This window comes from Eulemur rufifrons, chromosome 4, assembly GCF_041146395.1.
Source record: "Eulemur rufifrons isolate Redbay chromosome 4, OSU_ERuf_1, whole genome shotgun sequence".
Taxonomy (NCBI): Eukaryota; Metazoa; Chordata; class Mammalia; order Primates; family Lemuridae; genus Eulemur; species Eulemur rufifrons.
Genome location: NC_090986.1, coordinates 60,841,027 through 60,862,355, shown reverse-complemented (window position 1 = coordinate 60,862,355; position 21,329 = coordinate 60,841,027). Strand labels below are relative to the sequence as shown.

General features: G+C 34.1%; 1 protein-coding gene across 1 annotated transcript in view; it reads right to left on the bottom strand.

Moving 5' to 3' along the window:
• The window catches only part of DNAJC15 (DnaJ heat shock protein family (Hsp40) member C15), a 66,188-nt gene that overhangs the window by 19,693 nt on the left and 25,166 nt on the right, over positions 1-21,329 (bottom strand). Inside the window, exons 2-5 of the mRNA XM_069467217.1 lie at positions 20,698-20,749; positions 19,502-19,575; positions 11,847-11,923; positions 4,229-4,299 (exon numbers count right to left, since the gene is read on the bottom strand). Coding sequence (XP_069323318.1) covers positions 4,229-4,299; positions 11,847-11,923; positions 19,502-19,575; positions 20,698-20,749 — 274 coding nt within the window. The remainder of the gene's footprint in view (positions 1-4,228; positions 4,300-11,846; positions 11,924-19,501; positions 19,576-20,697; positions 20,750-21,329) is intronic.

The window sequence follows — 21,329 nt, the reverse complement described above, 5'->3', positions numbered from 1 at the left end:
TAAAAGCTGACAGTAACTTCTCTTTGCATTTAGAACAAAGTTCAAATATTATATGGAAACTTCAGTATTTCATTATCAAATGCATAAGTAGTTTTCAAAACCTAGGCACCACCTCATCTTATCCAACCTTTCCTCTTGCCAATTACACTATCACACTAGTTTTCTTTCGAGTCCTTAAACACACTAAATTCTTCCTCCATCAGCACCTTTGCACATGCTGGCTCCTGTACTTTCCTACCACTTTTCACATAGCTACTTCCTTCTTACCCTTTAGGTCTCCTCAAAGAGGTTTGCCCAGTCACCCTAGATAAAGTTGCCTCTCTCCCATATTCTATATCTCAGTCCAATATACTGTTATTGTACTTATTACAAACTTATTACATAGGTTTACTTGCTTTCTGTCTGCCCCTCTATTAGAATGTATGCTTACATGAGGACAGGGATCTAGTTATCTTGTTTCAGAGTAATAATTTTTGAATAAATAAGACAATAGTTTCAGGTTGTATCATATAAATCTAATAAATCTTTTAAAATTTTGATATGATTACTCTCAATTCTGTTTTACCTACCAATTTTATTGCCTTCTTTTTATCCATTTGCTTATTTATTCACTAATCCAAAAAAACTTACAGTTTATTATGTGTCAGCATATAGGTTATAAAGATGAATAAGTCATGTTCTTTACTTTTAAAGATCTTACCATCTATCAAGGGAAAAAAAATCAATGCATGATAAAACAAAATTATTTCTTTACCAAAAAATTAATTAACTCAAATATAAAGCCTTAAATCTAACTAAAGTGTTGAAATGAAGGAAAAAGAAAGATGAGTCAGTCCTCTGAAACAAATAGTCTAGTACATCTATCAAAAAAGGAAACAAAGCTAATTAAGCATCACTTTTTCTTAGTAAATCCATGTTGATTCTTGATGATCACATCTTTCTTTCTCTAAATATTAAATAGTTACAAATTTTAAAATGTACTGTAATAAATTATAAGTTACAATTTAACATATTTTAAATATGTTAAAAATATATTGTAAAACATATTTTTAAAAATTTGATATATTTTAAATGTACTGTAATAAATTGTAATATATTACTACCAGGACTCCATGGCAAAATTAGCTTCTTCTCTGATGAAAGTAATTAGGGAAAATCCATATAGTAAGTGTGACTTCTTTTTAATCCCAAAATTTTAATTTAATTTTAATACAAACTTTATATTATATTAAAGAATAATGAGAAAACTATGTTTACTGAAAGGGATATAAATGGAAAAAGGTTGAGAATTTCTTCCTGTAGGCAGGCAGATTTCATCTAAATGTAAGGAAGAACTTTCTAGTAGTTAGAGCTGCCTACCAGTAGAATGAGATGACTTGTAAGACAGAAAGCTGTCCATCACTAGAAGTCTTTAAAGAGAGCTAACAGGACATTTTCCCCAGGATGTAGCAGAAACTCCTGATTTAGGAAGCAGCACTGACCAGATCATTGCCTCTCAAACTATGGCAAAGAAGTACTTTTAATTTTTAATCAGCATGGACCAATAGTTTTGCACAATACAAAGTATCACACATTTAGATAACACGACAATGTCAAATTGTTATCAAGGTTTCTAAATGTTTGCTTTTGATTTCTGTTTTTAACTTGTTGCACTCAGGTAACAAACTATGGCCCAGCAATAATAGGCAAACTACACTTTGAAATCTCTGCAGTCCGTGGTTTTTCAAATTTAACTAGTCTGTCTTCTCCCCTTCTCTATAAATTGGGTATTTATATCAAACTACTAATGTCGTAACAACTAACCTCTTTCTTCAGCAGTTTAAGAAAAGCAGTAACTTAAAAAAGATATTAGCTCAAAAGCATTAGATCAAGGACCTGAGATTTTTTTACTACCTTAATTTTTCATCTCAATAAATTAAAAAAGCAAACTTTACTTTTTACCAAAACACATTTAAATGCTCATTTAAAACTAGTTACAAAAAAATTTATTTTTACCCATTTCCCACACCTAATTTTCTGGTGTCACTTTCTTTACACAAGCTGATAATGAAATGTGTAAGAAATTACAGATGATCACACATTTGAAGTTCCAAATTTATTCTACCAGCTGGTGGCAAAACCAACAGAAAAGTTACTTGGGGATGCAGTGGGGAACATATTCATGAATTTCAGAAGCATTGGGTAGGGGATTTAAGTATTTGCAACCACCTATTAACAGCCAATAATGACTTGGTCAAAGCAAATATGGTGAAGAGGCAAAATTAAGAGTTGCCCATTCTCATACTTCCCCCAATACTCCTGGCTTTCTCTCTCCAAAGGCAGTAAGACATTTTTGTTTAAAATCCATTATCTTCTCCACATTAAAAACAAAATAACCTTCCTTCTAAAAAGATAATTTTCAGATTTATGAGCTATCATCTCCCAACTCTATCATACACAGTAGTTCAATATTCCATAATTCACTACACTTCTACTAGAGCAGGAGTTCTTACCTATGAGTATCTGTATATGGGTTTTAGGAAGTCTATGAACTCTCTCTGAAACTCCACATGCCTTTAAGTTCCGGGTGAATGAGCAATTACATGGAAAAAATGTCCATGGTTGTCAATACATTCTTAGACGGTACAACAATCCAAAAAAATTACGAGTATCTTTCTTAAGTTAAAACTGTGACTTGAAGAGAATCAAAGGGTGCAGGCTCTTCGTTAATTGTACAGGTATAAAAGGTCATTAAGTCATGTAACCAAAGAGGACTTTAGAAATAAATCCCTTCATTTTGGAGATGATAAAACTCACATTTGGAGAAGTTAAGGGAGTGTTTAAGGCCACAATGCTGGCTGGAAGGCAGAAGCCAGAAAAAAATGCCAGCCTCCTGCTCGTGGGTCCATTCTCAGATCCAGCCATCCACACAGGGCCAGGCAGGAGTAAAGCACTCTACAGTGAACAATCCCGCCTCTGCTAAACATACCATCTCAGAATAAATTCTGTAATTCTTCAAACACTACTGGCTCATAAGATACATCAACATTTTCTGTTTTACTAAAGGTAGCTAAAAATCATATTCTTAGATACATTTTAGAACTTGCTTTCTTGCCAACAGGCACAATCAACAACTTGTCAATCATCTGAAAGACATGAGTGCTTGATCCTACTGCAATCAATCAGAGAAGGGCACTCACTTGACCTAGAAGGGACACAGGCTGTTTAGGAGACACAGAGCTTCAAGGAGGCACTTAAATACATTTCTTTCTCAGTCAATTACTCTGAAAGCCCACAATACAAAGTAAATTAGTTGAGTGGATCTTTCAGTAACTGTTGAAGCTGTTTAGAAATTTTAAGCAAAATCTCTTTTCAAAGTTTATTCTCATGTTTATTCACACCAAAGAACAGCAAGTGCAAAAAACCAACAGAGATGATGCCTAGTGAAAAGAATTTTTATAGTAAGTAATTAAGTGAGAAAGCTGAAAAAGAATGCCTTATTTTGGTGTCAGTAAGGATGGATAGGAATCCAAAATTTGTTTTTAGTTTTGTTCAAAATAATTAGAAAATTGAAAGTCTATAAATAGGAATCTAAGAAACCCTTCACTTTCCTCCCCCCCTTTGACTTCTGAAATACAGTGCAACTTTCTACCATCTGTTATTTTAAAGCAGAAACAGTAATGAACATATGGGCTTTCTCTCTCAAGCAGCTGTAGTGTAGTTAAAGTTATAATAATTGTCTTTCTGTAAGATAAATTTACATTAAAAACCTGGCCAGTTAAAAACAAATGGCTCAGCCTCAGAGCCTTCCAGAATAAAATTAAGAAATTTAGAATCATCTATGACATATTACATTCATAGATTTAGAGGAAATCCTCTAACTCTTGTGCTTTTATATTTAGGGTTAAATAAATATAATTCATGGGGCCCAAATCAGATTATCAATCAAAGAGCTCACAACTCATGTTTTCTTTCTTGATAAGAATGGTAGGAGCATCAAACAGGTTCAGGTACTCTTTTATAAAAAACAGCAACTAAGTTCTTAAAAGCTTTTAATATAAATCCATTACTTTTGTGTGTCACTGAACTCCAACCTAAAGGCTTATTTATTTATGATAAAAATCATAATACATGTGGCACATAAACTTCCATCTCAGCTATGTATCATTTATGAGTTTCAGTAAACTGAAATCAGAAATTCACAGCATATTGTGATCCACATATGATGAAAAACAGGAATTCTACCTACCTTTATCTGGGTGATTCAAAATCATGATTCTCCTATGAGCTGTTCTAATCTTGGCCTTGCCAGCAGATGGGCTGTAAAAAGAAATTAAAGTGCTTATAATAAATAGTGCCAAATGCAGATTATAAATTAACAGTTTATATGGGCTTCAAGAAATTAAAACCTAATGAGAATTTCACCATCTTGTGGACAAATATGAAATTACAGTTTTTCACTTAATTCCACTAACTATCAAAATAAATCATTGCTTCAGTGTTTTGTAACTTCAGTCCTTTGTAACACCAGTCCTTAGTGTCAATAAATTTAAAAAATAAAACACAATATATAGGTCAGGGGAGTCTTAGTCTGCAGACTATACTGTAAGTTTGAAAACTTATGCTTCTAAAATATTTTGGGGGAAGGCAGTATATAAAGTGCATTAGACAGGTATTTGGGATTTCAGAGCTAGAATGCTAGATTTCACTCCTAGCACTGTCATTTAGGACTGGGTAACCTTTGTCCAATTTTTAACTGCTTTGTGCTTCAGCTTCCTCACTGTAAAATAGAGCTAGCAATAACAAATTCCTCATGGAGCAATAGGAAGGATTAAATGAGTTAATGCCTATCAAGTGCTACAACAGTACTTGGCATGCAGCAAGTGCTCCGTCATAGTTATCTTTTATTTTTATCTTTCAGAGGATCTCAAAACACCTTATATCTCACAGTTTATTTAGCTTTGTGAGAAACCTGTGGTAAAAGGTTGGTTGTTAAAGCCTATGCTGTAAACAAAAATTACAGTAGAAAATTAAATAAACCTAAAATTATTTTAGTAAAACCTAATTTATCCAGTAGTGGAAATGTTTCTCATTAGTACATTTCTAGGCAAGGGAAAAAAAAGAAAAACACTAACAACAACAAAATCCTACTATTGCTACTTAACAGCGATGCTATTTTATTTAAGCTACTTAACTTTTCTGGGCCTCAAACAGGGATAATAATAGCTGACTTAAAGTACGGGGTAGTGTTGTAAAGATCAGCAGAATTTAATTTGCATAGATGAACCACACTGTATGGCTAAAAGCAGGTACTTTCAGAGTTATTCAGATAAAGGTTCAAAATCCTGATTCTTCCACTCATTAGCTATGAAACTTTTTCTTGCTGACTTAAACTCTGAGTTATAATGTTCTCATATGTAAAACACACATAATAAAATCTACCTCCCAGGATTATTTTAAAGATAAACTAGATGATGTAAGTAAAAAGATTAGCATGACCTAGCATAGTCAGTGTTCAAATAGTAGTTATTATTAGGAATGAAAAGGATGCTTATGAAAATTTATTATATATTTCCTACTTTTAAAAAATAAAGTATAATATGAATAGCCTACTTTAACATTTCTTGAATGACTCGGAGCATTATCATGATATCAATTAAACGCAAAGAAACTCAAGGTCTGTAGTGGTTTGCTGCTTCTGTCTGTTTTGAATAGTGCCTCTCCCTTGCTCTCAGCTGTCAATCATTGATTTTGTTAGTGTTCTAGTCTTTAGTAGTTCCTTGCCAGTTACTTGCCACCTCTAATCTTTGGGTATATACCAGTTCACTAAGCATGTTAAAATGTGCTATTAATTGCTTAATAAGCACATAAAATATTCTTTCATGAATAAAATGAATAAGTCTTTTCCTATAAGGACTTATGGGTATACCTTTTGGCTGTTTACAGAAGTCTTTAGGGAACCATATCAAACTTATTGTTTGGCTTATAGGTAACTCCCAGATAGACAATCAAAAACATTGTCTAGTTACAAAGACCACTGAATTTTGAGAATGTAACCATTAAACATTGTGTCAGGGATATGAACACTATACTGTTTAACTGCCTATTAAGAAATGAAAAACAATTGGTTGTAGGTATGTGGCTTTATTTCTGAGTTCTCTATTCTGTTCCATTAGATGAATGAATCTCTTTTTATACCTGTACCATGCTGGTTTGGAGTTACTATAGCCTTACAGTATAATTTGAAGTCAGGTAATGTGATGCTTCTAGCTTTGTTCTTTTTACTTGGGATTGCTTTGGCTATTCGGGTTCTTTTTCGGTTTTATATGAATTTTAGGATTGTTTCTCTAATTCTGTGAAAAATGATATTGGTATTTTGTTAGGAATTGTATTGAATCTGTAGATTACCCAAAGTTATGGTCATTTTAATGATATTGATTCTTCCAATCCATGAGCCTGGAATGTTTTTCTATCTGTTTGTGTCATCTACAAGTTCTTTCATCATTATTTTGTATTTTCCTTATAGAGATCTTTTACTTTCTTGGTTAAATGTATTCCTAGGTATTTTTATTTTTGTAGCTATTGTAAATGGAATGGAGTGGTCATTATTGGTATATAAAAATGCTACTGATTTATGTATGCTGACTTTGTACCCTGAAACTTTACTGAATTCATTTATCAAAGCAAGGAGTCTTTTGGAGGAGTCTTTAGGGTTTTCTAGGTATATCGTATCACCAGCAAACGAGATAATTTGACTTCCTCTTTTCCAATTTGGATGCCCTTTATTTCTTTCTCTTGCTTGACTGTTCTGGCTAGGACTTCCAGGACTATGTGGAATAGAAGTGGTGACAATGGGCAACCTTGTTCCAATTCTTAGTGGGAATGATTTAAACTTTTCCCCATTCAATATGATGTTGGCTATGGGTTTGTCATATATGGATGGCTTTTACTATTCTGAAGTATGATCCTTTATGCCCAGTTTCTTGAGGACTTTTATCATGAAGGATGCTAAATTTTATCAAATGCTTTTTCTGCATCTATTGAAATGATCATATGATTTTGTTTTTAATTCTGTTTATGTGGTGAATCATATTTATTTATTTGCATATAGTGAACCATCCTTGCATCCCTGGAATAAAACCCACGTGATTGTGGTGTATTATCTTTTTGATGTGCTGTTGGATTCTGTTTGCTAGTATTTTGTTGAGGATTTTTGCATCTATGTTCATCAAGGATGTTGGTCTGTAGTTTGTTTTTGTTGTTGCGTCCTTGCCTGGCTTTGGTATCAGGGTGACACCGGCTTCACAGAAGGAGTTAGGGAGGATTCCCTGCTTCTCAATTTTTTGGAACAGTTTCCATTAGAAAGAACTGGTAGCAGTTCTTTGTATGTCTGGAAGAATTCAGCTGCAAATTCATGTAATCTTCAGGCATATTTTTCTTGGGAAATTGTTTATTACTGATTCAATCGTACTACTTGTTACTGGTCTGTTCAGGATTTCTATTTCTTCCTGGTTGAATCTTGGGAGGTTTTATGTTTTCAGGAATTTATCCATTCCCTCTAGGTTTTCTAGTTTGTGAATGTAGAGATGTTCATAGTAGTTTCTGATGATCTTTTGTATCTCTCTGGTATCAATTATAATGTCAATTTTATTTCTCATTGCACTTATTTGAATCTTTTCTTTTCTTGGTTTAGCTAGCTAGTGATCTATCAATTTTGTTTATTAATATCTTTTCAAAGAACCAACTTTTTCTTTCATTAATTCTTTGTATTGTTTTTTTGGCCTCAATTTCATTTGGTTCTGCTCTGATCTTTGTTATTTCTTTTTTGTCTCCTGGTTTTGGGTTTGGTTTGTTTTTGTTTTTCTAGTTCCTTGAGATGCCTCATACTTTGAAAAATTCTGGTATGATTTAGTTTTCTGTGGCTAATATACACTTACCATTCCATTTTTTGGTGATCTATAGAACTTCTTTCCTTTATTAGTTATGTTTTCTAGTTGTTCTCTATATATTTGATATGTCTCCCTGGGTAGATTCTAAATTATTTAAGGGTTGAAGCTATGATTTGTATCTTAAAATAGTATTTAGGATTGTAAATGTAACAGTGCTTAATACATTTTATATCATCCTCCAAGAAAAAATGACTGTAAAAAGGTAAGCTCCTTAAAAAAACAAAGGCTCTACATTAGTAAATACTAACATTATAAAGGATCATATTGCAAAAATTTTGAAGTTAAAAAAGAGCATTAAAAACCTTATTTCATAAAGTTAATTAAATGAGGCCCACTAGATAAGATAAAAATTCACCAAAAATCCAAATTTCCACATTTCCATATATCCTCAAAAAATACATTTTTTGAGGATATATGTACGGTAAGTTGCATATTAGTCTAGATACTAAGTTTTAATTGCGCAAATGAAACAAAATCTGAAAATCACTTCAGTGAAAATTATCCCTGAAAATCAATTACACAGCCTATAAAAAATAGTGCATATGGTTTTATACATAAAACTCCATAAAGTATTACATACACTGAGGTCTGCCAATCACTGAAGTAGATTAAAGTAACAAATACGAGCAAGGAAAGTTCTTATGTGCAAGTATGAGCATTCAAAACATTCTGTCTCTAAGATAATAATTACCAGACTCCTAGTGGTGAGCTTTGGGGATGAGGGGAAGCATTCTCGCTTGCCTGCTGGGTTTATTACATTTTTGCCATTACTATATTAAGTCTCTAGGACCGTAATACATTTGTTTGTCACTGTAAAAATTAGAAAAGATGAGAGAATCCTAGGTTTTAAACTTAGTGTAGCTGTGATGATATAACTCCAGTATATACACTTTTACTATGAAATTGAAAATGTTAACTTTAAATGTCATGTTTCCTCGATCAGAGATTTCAAACTGTGCTCCCTGGAATGCATCTGGCTGGCAGTGAGGTGTGTGGAACTGAGCAGTGTCCCCCAACCCTGTGGCAAATGGACCAGTTTTGGTTTCATCTTTTATTTTTTTTACTATTGGGCTTTTGAGTAATACTTAGTTTAAACAGCTCCACAGAAGTTTTCAGAAAGTTTGAAAATCAAAAATGTGATCACTTCAGACAATACAGTAAGTCCTCACTTAATGTTGCTGACAGGTTCTTGAAAACTGCAACTTTAAGTGAAATGACTAGCAGGTCCTTGAATAACGTCTTTTTTTCCTTCAGTGTCGTTTCATTATAACATTGATGAGAAAAACATAATTGGTGTTGTTTATGTTGTTTTGCTTAAAGTCACAGTCGCCTACCGACAATGTTAAGTGAGGACTTAATTGTACTAGGTATAACAATAGTATTCCTGGGCAGCTCAATAAAAATTTAGGCTTTTTGTTATAAACATGAATTATAGTGTAGAAAACTATTCTCCTTCAAGGAAAAACCTAAAACAAAGATTCAAATACTCATTTTAGCAAACAATCACATATTAAATGCAATATGGAAGAATGTATAGAATCATCAAATAGCACATACAGAGTATTTTTTAATAGATCATCAACAGGATCAGCTCCATTTTGCCTTCATCTACTGTTAATGTACTCCACACAGTTTAGATTCAATGATCACAGAAAATGAAATCATAGTGATGTATTCACATCTTAACATATCTTATAATCAACATTGTGAAAGAAAAGGGTAGAGGAAAGCAAGATAGGTTTTACCTTTCCATTTAATGTGCTAGGGGCAAATATCTAGCTTCTGCACTCACGATAGAGATGGGAAGAGAAAGGACCCAACATTTTTTGAAGTACCTGTTATTTGGTAGGCACTTATAGAAAAAGGTGTCATCTATCATTCTTATATTATTCCAACAAGGCAGAATACTGTTAATCCCAATTCAAAATTGAAGAAACTAAAAGTGCAGAAAAGCTAAAATAAATAAAAAACTTGACCAAGATCATACAATACAACAGCTAAGCAGCAGAATCAGAATAAGGATCTGCTTTGCTTGGCTGATGTTTATTGAGTAGTTACTAATTGCCATGTTTTGCATTAAGAATTTCATTTGTGTTATATAACTTAGACTTCATGGCAACCCTATGCAGTTGAAACTAATATATTATCTCTATCTTATTTTAAAGATGATGAAACTGAGGTCAACCATTTTGCAGGTGGTAAAACTGGTATTCATACCAGATCTACTTGATACCAGAGTCTGTGCTCTTAACCACTGAATTTTGTATAGCTTTCAGTTTTTAACCATTATTACCTTTGTAACCAAAATCTTTATAATCATGTATCTTTTTTTTTTTATTTCAGAATATTATGGGGGTACAAACATTTTGGTTACATAAATTGCTTTTGTACTGTTTGAGTCAAAGTTATAAATGTGTCCACCCCCAGATAGTGTGCATTATACCTGTGAGGTGTGAGTTTACCCATCCCCTCCTCCCTTCTCCCACCTGCTTGATTTCCAATGAATGTTATTTTCATATGTGCACATAAGTGTTGATTGATTAGTTCCAATATAATGGTGAGTACATGTGGTGATTGTTTTTCCATTCTTATGATACTTCACTTAGACGAATGGCTTCCAGTTCCATACAGTTCACCATTTTTTTATGGCTGAGTACTACTCCATGGTACACATATACCACATTTTATTAATCCACTCATGTACTGATGGGCACTTGGATTCTTGGAGCAGATATCTTAAGAGAACTCAAAAACATAGTCAGCTCCTAACTATCTGTCCTAACAACTAAAGTGCTTGGATGATATGAAAGGATATCCTCAAAAACCTTTCTGTTTTATGACCTCTTCCTACTCACATTTCAAGACTATGAATGGGATATTATGGGAGGACAATAAACATTCAAAAATATCAATGCTATTCTCAATAATAATAAGCAAGGAATAGTTACTAATATAGCTAACTTCCTAATTTGGTTTTCTTGCTTAAAATCATTTCCCATTTTCTATTCTCTGATGAGGAGAGATCGTGTCTCTCTTAGATTTAAATAAAGCTGTAAGCTAAATTGAGCCTCCCACCTACACTCTTTTGTTTTTTGCTAGGTTATAAGAAATAATAAAATGTTTTTGCTTTAAAAAAAAATCTGCTATACTATCACATTGGGGATTAAAAATTTTTAAAAATAAATTAAAAAATAAAAATCTGCTGATTACAAAAGATTAAAATTGTTTTTGTCAATATAGATAGGACTTTATTATCTATTCTGTTTGTGTTGATTAAATCACCAGAAGATTTGTTGTGTGAACTACTACAACCAACTCGCACATAAATTTGAGAGTAGGCTCTAAAGGAATATAAGGTAAAGAAATGAATACAGCTGATGATCAATCTATGGTAGGAGAAAATATTCTTAACATTAAATGTTAAATGATATCACACGGCAATTATACAATATCATTAACTTTCTCCTATACTGTCCAAAGGTAGACAATAAATAGATACTGAGGTGAAACAAATATAATAAAATATGCTAGCTGTCAATTCGTGGAAGTAGAAAAGAACTGTGAAATAGATCCTGAATTACAATTAAAAATATGATACATGTCAAATTATAAAACTGAGTCCAGAGAGAACTCAGTGTCACAATAAGGGATATTTTGATTGACTGATTTGAAACTTTAGTATTCAAATATTATAGCTCCTTGTTAAAGAATAAAGATACATCACAACTTTGCCTGATGTTTTTAGGCGGAGTGGTATACTCTCTTAGATTTGAGGCTTTAAAATGTAAAAATCTGATATTTTCTCCTCTACCTCCTACTCAGAATTTTAAACAAAAGTATAACTTTCTTGTAACATTTTCTCCTTTTTTAAGACAAGCTTGGCTACAGAACACAATAATACTTATGCAGCACACCTACCTTACACCTAAAATAAGACTAGCTTCTCGCCTACTCATTTTCTGTTCAAATCCTCCTTTATAGTAGGATGAAAGGCTCTGTAAAGGAAAGAAAGAGCAAGAAATAATTAGTTCCATGCATGAGGTGGCATGACCTCAATCTCATCACATAGCTGCAAGAAGAGTAATGCATTTTACAAGAAGTCAACTTGAAATTGTGTGTGTGTGTGTGTGTGTGTGTGTGTGTGTGTTGGAGGGAGGGGAAGCACCAAACAATGATCCTTTTCAAGAAACTTTGACCAAGAATACTTAAAAAAACGTTAACAATTTTTTTCACTTTAAAACACTCATTTTTCAACACTGAGATATACCTGAAGGAACAAAAGAGATTGGTAGAAGCAAAATACTTGAACTTTTTCTAAGCTCTGCAGTACTTTTCTCATTGGATATCCTAGAACAAATCATTTGATGGTGATACGTCAGAAGTTGTTTTGCCTACTAGAGTGGCCAACAGGGAAAGGAGGAAGAATTGACAAAGTGGGGAGTACATCAGGATAGCAGACAGGCAAGTCAGGAAAGGCTGGGAGACTGGACCTGAAGGTTTTAGTTTGGCTGGAGAGGTGAGAACAATGAGGAGAGGTAAATTACACAGGTAATCGGGGCCAGATTGTGGAGGGTTGTAAGCAATGGAAAGAGTTGAGGATTTTATTTTAAGTGGGAGGAGAAGCCACAGTACTGGAGTAACACAATCTGACTGTTTTGAAAGGATTTCTCTAACTGCTACGTGAAAAATACAAAGGTGGGAAGGTGGAAGCAGGAGACAAGTTAAAAGATCATAGCAATAATCCAGGCAAAAGATGATGGTGCTATGGACTAAGGTGGTGGCAGAGGAGGTGGTACAAAGGAGTCAGATTCTGATTGTATTTTGAAAGCAGAACTAAATGCTTCCTGGATGTATTAAATGTGGACTATGGGAAAAAGAGGAATTAAGAATCATGCAGAGGACACTGTTATGTGCTGGCCAGATCCCCCTTCAGGAAAGGACTTACTCCTGGGACGCTGGGCTGCTGCTGGCAGATGGCTCCTAGCTGTCAGATGCTTCAGGAATTGCCTTACCTGAAGAAAGCTCATGCCCTCTTCCTGGGGCAGCCTATATCTAATGACTGGTTAACATGGTGGGTGGGGGGATAAGCACTGTAATTCTCTAATGCATAGAGTAATTCTTTATTCAGGAAAAAAATATTTCTATGAGTTTTTATTTACCTTAGGGAGCTCTAAAATTTTGAATCAGCATAATAAGAAAGATAAATTGATGATGTTTCACGAACTGTCATTCCTACTACAGTCACAAAGCTCATTAACCTTAAAAGCAGGCATTGGTATTTGAGCAATTTTTTTACTTTCAGTTTTGCCCTGGTAGAAATGAAGTCTCAGAAAAGGCTAAACTCTAGTGTCCAGAAGAAGTTCACACTTTAGGACACTGCCTTTATGAGGAGTAGGTCAATCTGTATATATATACAATCAATACAACCCTTCTAAAAGAACTTATTTTGAGGATTGAAACTTAATATTTGAGAGCTGTGTACAGAAAAGCAGACAAAGAGAAAACAAAAACTTGCTGTTAATCACTACTAAAACAGTAGTCTTTTGGTATCTGTGGGTGATTGGTTCCAGGACCACTGGTACCAAAATCCACATACTCAAGTCCTGCAGTTGGCCCTGCAGGAACTCACGAATATAAACCATTGGCCCTCCACATAAGAGAGTTTCATATCCTGTGAATATTGTATTTTTGATCCACATTTGGTTGTGGATGCTGAGCTGCCCATATGGAGGGCTGACTATATTTATTGGAAAAACAAAATCCATGTATAAGTGGACCCATGCAGTCCAAACCCATGTTGTTCAAGGGTCAACTGTATTTGCATATGTCTTCAGAGAAAGTTATACCTTCTACACTTGCATGAAATTTAGGGTTTATATTACATAATTTTAAATAGAACAAAAGTATTATCACAGTATTTTAATATGTTTAAATTACTATCTGTATCATAAGCAAGCACAAAATTGTAATTAATAAAGTATAACTGAAAGATCCTTTGAAGTTAAAAAATAATAAACCAGTATCATATTATATTAGGATATGCAGACATAAGGCACTGCAGAACCATCTCCTGACATCACTGTGGTGAACCAAAGAAAATGTTTAGATCCATAAAAATGAGATTACTATAAGGAGCAACTGTATAATCAAATAGATGGAGTAGATGGTTATATTTTTCTAATAGGCTTTCCAAGAACAGAAACAGTGGGATTCCACCAGTTTTATGGTACTATTAATATTTGAAACACATCCTAGATCTTACAAATTATGATTTTGCATTATTCCATTCCTAAAGTATAGTATATATATTATAAACAAAAGAAATCAAAATCATTTTTTCTAAAATTAGCATTAAATGCTATAGTGCCATGTTATCAGAGATATAAAATAGACTAAATTAAACCAAAGTCCTTATTAGCTAATTCATTCAGTTATAGCTTAAAACACAAAAGTCCTCCAGATAAGAACTATATCATTCTATAGTCTTGAAAGAAGAAATATAATTACCATAAACCATAAAATTTTATTATTTACAATAATCTATTTGATTTATAGAGCCACAGAAGGATGATTTTAATTAGTGTATTTTTCCATGAATTTCACTTGACCATAAAACAACAGAAATCCAATTTTTAAAAATTATATCAAATAAAAGGACAGATTCACAAATAGAATATTAAAAGCCTCAAAGAAAAGATGAATAACTTGGGTTTTCTCTCCCAGGAAAAAAAAAGGAGGGGTAATTAGACATTAGCTGGGCCCAATAATATACATTAATACATTAAAAAAAACAAGCAGAAGGGCACTGGTTCAAAAGAGCACACTGAATCATAAAGGTCTTTGCTTTTCAAAGTGCATTTGAAATGAGAAGAGAGATATTTTAAGTAAGAAATATGCACAGCAAGCCTATAAAACAAGAAATGGGACAAATAGCAAACTAGAAAGTTTAAAGAAATACTGGAAAATTGAAAACCGGGTTAGATTGCATGTACAGAAAAATTCCAGCAGCTCTGAACACCAGAGTAAAGAAGAAACCCTTCACATGAAACTAAGAAGAAAACACTAAATACAAAAAACATGATCAGGGTAACCTATTAAACCAGAACAGTAGAGACGGACCATTCCTACTCTACTAATACAGAGTAGCAGGGGCGTGGCACCTGTCACTTTCGCCCTCAGGATGAGAAAGAGACCCATATGCTTGGGATGAATCTTACTCTGGGGATGAATCTTACTCTGGGTGGCAGATCCCAAAAGAAGCAAAAAGGAGTATAAGCACATCCCATTTCAGAACCCAGAGGCCAGGGAGGTAGCCACTTTGTCAAGGAATAAAATAAATACACAGTGCTCAATCTCTCCTGGACTCCAGAGGTCCCAAGTTTGCCTTTGGTCTCCTTGCTTTGGACAACATGTCTGTTGACAAGCCCACCTATGTATTTATGGTCCACTGTCAACCCTCCATTCAATTAAGCTGCTGACTAAACTACTGAGGAAAGTCAAGAACATTACTTACATTAACCAATTTATCCTCATATATATAAACCAACAACCAAGGATCATCAGACATTAGAAAAAAAACCAATATCATGGAGAAAAAAAAAATCAAGATGAAAAAATAACACTTGGCTTTGGAGAAAGGAGATAAATTAGGAAGCAGAAGAGAATTTGAAAAATTTCTAATTAGTGTCTTTAGAGATATTCAAAGGGATATCACATTTATAAAATAATGGGTTGCTATGAAAAAGAAACAGGAAAGAATTTTTTGAAGTTAAAAAAATTACTGATGTAAAAATTCAGTGGCTAGATTAACAGAATGGACACTGCTAAAGGCCAACCTGCTGATATGAAAAATAAACTGTATAAATATTATCGAATGTAGAGCAAAAAAAAAAAAAAACAGGTAAGAAACAGAGGATAGACTCAGAGGTCTAACATCTTTCCAATAGGAGTTCTAAAAACAGAGAAGGGAGACAATGGAGGGAAAAAAATAACTAGAGAAGAAAAAAACATGTAAGAAAATCTTATAGAAAAAAAGGCAATTTTCAAATAAGTTATGGCTCACTACGAATTCTTGTGCAATTTCAGAACATCAAAGAGAAAATTCTAAAAACTATCAGAGCTAAAAAACAAACACCATCAAAACCTAAATCCCCAAAACACAAACAGCAAAAGAAAACCAAAACAACAGGTTGTTTACAATGGAATAAGAATAATAAGACTACCAGAAAAATCACCTGTGAGTATGCAGGAACGCAGGAGTACAGGCACTGAGGTTTGGTCTCAGCAGAGATTTCTGTACTTCTCTAATGCTAGCTCCACCAGGAGCTAGCAGCTAACTGATAATTAAGAGTGAGAACGAAAGAAACAAACTGTTTAACAAAGAAAAACTTAAAACATTTACCATCCATGCACTCATATAAAAAAATTACTTTAGGCAGTATTCTAGCAAAATGAAAACAAACAAACAAACAAACAAACCTATGAGAAAGAGAAAGAAGACATTTAAGAATAAGACGTTAAAGCTTAGAGGAAGCAAATAAAGTTTAAAAAAATAATGAAAAGAGAACTCACTGGAACTTGAGCCTTGGACATTCTCCTTTGAATGACAAGAGATTTAGTGATATACAATTACAGTTCCTATTTTTTTGGTAACCCTATTTGATTCAATAATTTTTTTTTTTTTTTTTGAGACAGTGTCTCGCTGTCACCCTGGCTAGAGAGTGCAGTGGCATGATCACAGCTCACTGTAACCCCAGACTCCTGGACTCTAATGATCCTCCTGCCTCAGCCTCCCTAGTAGCTGGGACAACAGGCACATGCCACCATATTCAGGTAATGTTTTTTTTTTTTTTTTGTAGAGACGGGGTCTATGTTGCCCAGGCTAGTCTCAAACTCCTGACCTCAAGTGATCCTCCTCCCTTGGCCTCCCAAAGTGCTAGGATTATAGGTGTGAGCCACCGTGCTTGGCCCAGTTCAATAATTAAGAATATTTACAAAATATTCGATATTAATTATTAAACCAGCATTTCATATACTGTAAATGCTGTGTTTATGAAGTTTGATATGTGGGATTCATTAGTGCCAAAGAGAAAGTATGCCATATTTCATTTCTCTGTTTCCCTGGAATGATTTTAAAAATTGCTTAAAAATACTTGTATCTTCACTGAAATATAATTGTAATCATGAAGAATATATTCTAAGATGTTTCACTGCAAACTGCAAAAGTAGTACTTTGTGAAAAAGAAGGAGAAGCTAGATTTATCAAAAGCCTTGTTTCTTACATTGAGACCAACCAACAAAGGAGAGGAAAAGAGAGGTGTATATCATTTCCCTCTCCTTTAAAAAATGCAGATACCAGGCTCAGACTCTTTATATCAGCTAAGCCAGGTAAGGCCTCTCTGAGCAGATGAGGGAGCAGACGCATGAAGCATCTAAAGAAAGAACTTACGTAAGTCTACCCCTTACAATCACTTGAACTACCCTGCCTTATCTGTGAGCCTCTACCAAGCAGTGAAAATGTTCTTAGTCTCTTGCTCTCATTGCCTTTACAATGTTAAAAAATGTAGTTCTACAAAGCTTGGGAGTTATGTATTTATGGTATACATATATCTACTGAAGATCACCAAAAGAGAAGAGAAATGATTTCTGAAATTTTCTCCAATTGTTATTTATAAACATATGGAAAGACACAAATAATATTCATTTAAAGAATGATGTCCCTGTGTCCATTACTATTACTCTATCTCAAGCCACCATCATCTATCACCTGGACTATCCCAACACCCTCTTCACCAGTTTCATAGCTTCTACTCTGGCTCACTCCAGTCTATACTCTATGCAGCAGGCAGAGTGATAACCCAAAATGCAAATCACATTGCCCCTCTGCTCAAAATCTTCCAAAGGCTCTCTATCATACCTAAACCAAAAGTTAAAGTTTTTTCCAGAGGCTGTGAGGCCCCAAGCATCCTGGGCCCAAACTACCACTATTCCTTTCCTATACTCCCTTGGAGTTACTCTTGTTGCTAAGCTAATTTCCAACTCAAGAGCTGTGCTGTGATCCTGCCACTTAGAAAGCTTTCTTCAGATGCTCACATGACCTGCTCCCTCATTTTCTCAGAGCGGCTTTACCTGGCCTATCTAAAGATTCTTCTCTGCTGTACTCTTAAGCCTCTTTCCCTAATTTGGTTTTCTTAAAAGCAATCAACACTTCTAGATATTACATAATCTTACTTCTTTCGTTTATTGTCTTCCTCTACTAAAATGTAAGCTCCTAGCAGGCAATTTCTTTGTATATCCCATTACCCACAATAATATATTACATGAGTATACCACTTACCATCATGTAGTAACTGCTCAATGAATATTTACTGACTGAATGCTGTATGGCTATCAATACTTTAGCCAAATAAAATATAAATAGGAAAACAGGAAATACACATATGCTCCCTCTACTCACAAATATGTATTTATAGGACTGCAAAGTCACTTGCAGTTCTTTTGAACCTGAGTTTAATTATCTGTCAGTATGTCATCCTTTGAAAGTGCTGTCATTGTTCATGGCTAACTAAGCCTCACAAACCTGTGATGCTTTTGCTAAAACAAGCCATTCATTCTCAAATTGCTACAAGCTGAGCTGATCTATCCCAGATCCGCTTCTTTTTCCCAGAAGTCAGTGTCTGTGCTGTAGTAGTGCTTCACTGAGTTTTCTCTGTATTGTCTTCAGTGGTCACAAACCACAGTTCATACTATAGCTTTTTGGATACGTACTATCATTCATTCTGCACTTATTTTCAGCTCACCAGAGTAGCTATAATGCTGCTAGAAGAATATATAATAAGTTCCACAGGATTTCATGCTTGGAACTTTGTGGTTTTATGTTTCAGATAGGCAGGTGTGTTGGGATAAGGAGACTAGCTTCAAATTTCAAGATGACAAAAAGTCTTGGGCAAGCTCCACAAGGGCAGGGCCTGTGTCTGTTTTGTCCAGCTACCCCAAACTCCTGGCACAGGGACTGGAATTGGTGGGCACTCACCAAATGTTTATTGAATAAATGAACAACAATTAAACCGGGAAAATTAGTTACCTCAAAGTTGATGTGATACTACTAAATGGAGCAAAATGATTAGATGTCAAAACCAGAAATAAGGCTAGATATTAAAATAACATGACCAATTAAAAGTGTCTTCTTTTAAAACTTCTTCACATTAAGAAACATGAAACTTAAAACAAACTAAATCAATAAATTAGACAAACTCACCAATGATATAATGATGGAAGTAAACTTCTACAAACATTGCAAAATCCAAGACGTTTTCTGAGTTACTTTAAAATATGTCATACTAGGGAGAGGAAGGGATGGCTATACACACACCTAATGGGTGCGGTGCCCACCGTCTGGGGGACGGACACGCTTGAAGCTCTGACTCAGGTGGGGCCAAGGCAATATATGTAACCTAAACATTTGTACCTCTGTAATATGCTGAAATTAAAAAATTAAAATAAAATAAAATAAAATATGTCATACAAACAAAAATCAAAATGAGTTTTCTAACTAAAGCCACAATTTAACTTACAGGAGTTGAAATCTTCTTTGCAGTTTCCATAATTACTTGTTCTAGAGGTTTCCAGATCTGAAATGCATAGCGACCTAAATAGTAAAAGGAATAAAAGCAAATATATTTTCTATAATCCAAGCCAATCAATACCTTTAAGGGGCTTGCTACAGTAATTATTGATAGTTTACTTCACATATGTTATTTTAATAAACATTTCAAAATTTACCAGAAAGACAGTCACATATTTTCAAATTTCTAATTACTGAACAGAGGACAGAATTTCATTTTAATATGCAAATATCAATCAATGAGAGGAGGAACAACCTCAGAAGTAAGCATAGCACCTCCTAATTTATGCAAATGGACTGGCAGATTAGTACTCACAAGTACCATCTCCCATCACCAAGAGTAAGCAGGGGAGGGGGACCTAACTCACTACACACTGTTGGGAAGAAGTGAGGAGCAGATCAGACATAACCCAAGAGGTACACAAAACCTGCTAGAACACCCCATAGGCAACTCAGGACCAGCACTCCTGTCCCTGGCACACTTAGGGACTGATCTTCAGAGACCCGGAGACAGGCCCGTAAGCCAGGTCTAGCACCCCCAGGTCTCAACCGAAAGGTCAGATGAGAAGGAAGCAGCGAAAGAACTTAAGAAAAATGAAAAATTAGAGTGACACGATACCCCCCAAAAGAAAACAATAACTCCTTACCAATGGATACCAACCAAAATGAAAAGATTGAAATAACCAAAGAAGAATTTCCAATACGGATTGTAAGGAAGCTCAATGAAATATAAGAGAAAATAGAAACCCAACATAAAGAAACCACAAAAACAATGCAGGAGATGAATGAAAGATTTACTAAGGAAATCAAATTATTAAAAAGAAATCAAACAGAATTTCTGGAAATGAAAAATTCATTTTTTTATAGTATACTATAGCTCAAATAACAACAAAATAAAATACCAGAAGATCAACTATTATTGGAGCTAGTTTTCCTAGCTTTTGTATCATTAATTTTCTTCTCTATAAAGTTATCCAGATTTGCTACACTGACAAATGCTCAGTAACTATAAATGGTGGAAAGAATGAGAATGTATAATGTCTGAAAAGCAAAACCTCAGAATACTACAGTCTACTCATGAATCACTGCAAAAGATATCTGGCAATATTTCTCCTGCAATGTATTGATATGTATTCTTTATCTTACCTGCAAATGCAAGAGCTGCAACACCCAGTCCTACAGCTATCAAACTTCTTGCCTATGGAGGAAAAAAAAAATATCACTTAGAATGTTACACATTGGGTTTTAAAAGTAAATCATTTTTAATAATGAGAATAATTATATTAAATACTACATCTTCTCATGCTCTACTGTGAATAATAGAACTTAAAAAAAAATGCAGTGTCTATGGGATTTTATCTGCTGCTTGCTATATCAGCTAATTTTCAGTGAACTAAAATGATTCTACATTTTTATTTAATTTCCATATATTTGAATTCATTCTAACCAAGAGCTTTTATATTACCTATTGCTAAAATTTTTCTATGGACTATTTTTAATAGTGAGTTTAATATGTTTCTCTCCTAAGAAGATGAAAGGCACATATTTTGTCCTTCCTATTTTATATTTACAATGCTCAATATCATCTGCTATATTTAAAAATTTAATAAAACCTTAGATCAATGTTTAGGAAGAAGAGGTCAATCTATGAGATTCAGTAAAGACTTCTAAAAAGCTAGAATAATCTCCCTAGAGATCAGAATGGATACATTTCACATTGGTGCAGACATCATAGGATGGAGGCTGAGACTGAAGGGATGCTAAAACCAAAAAGCCCT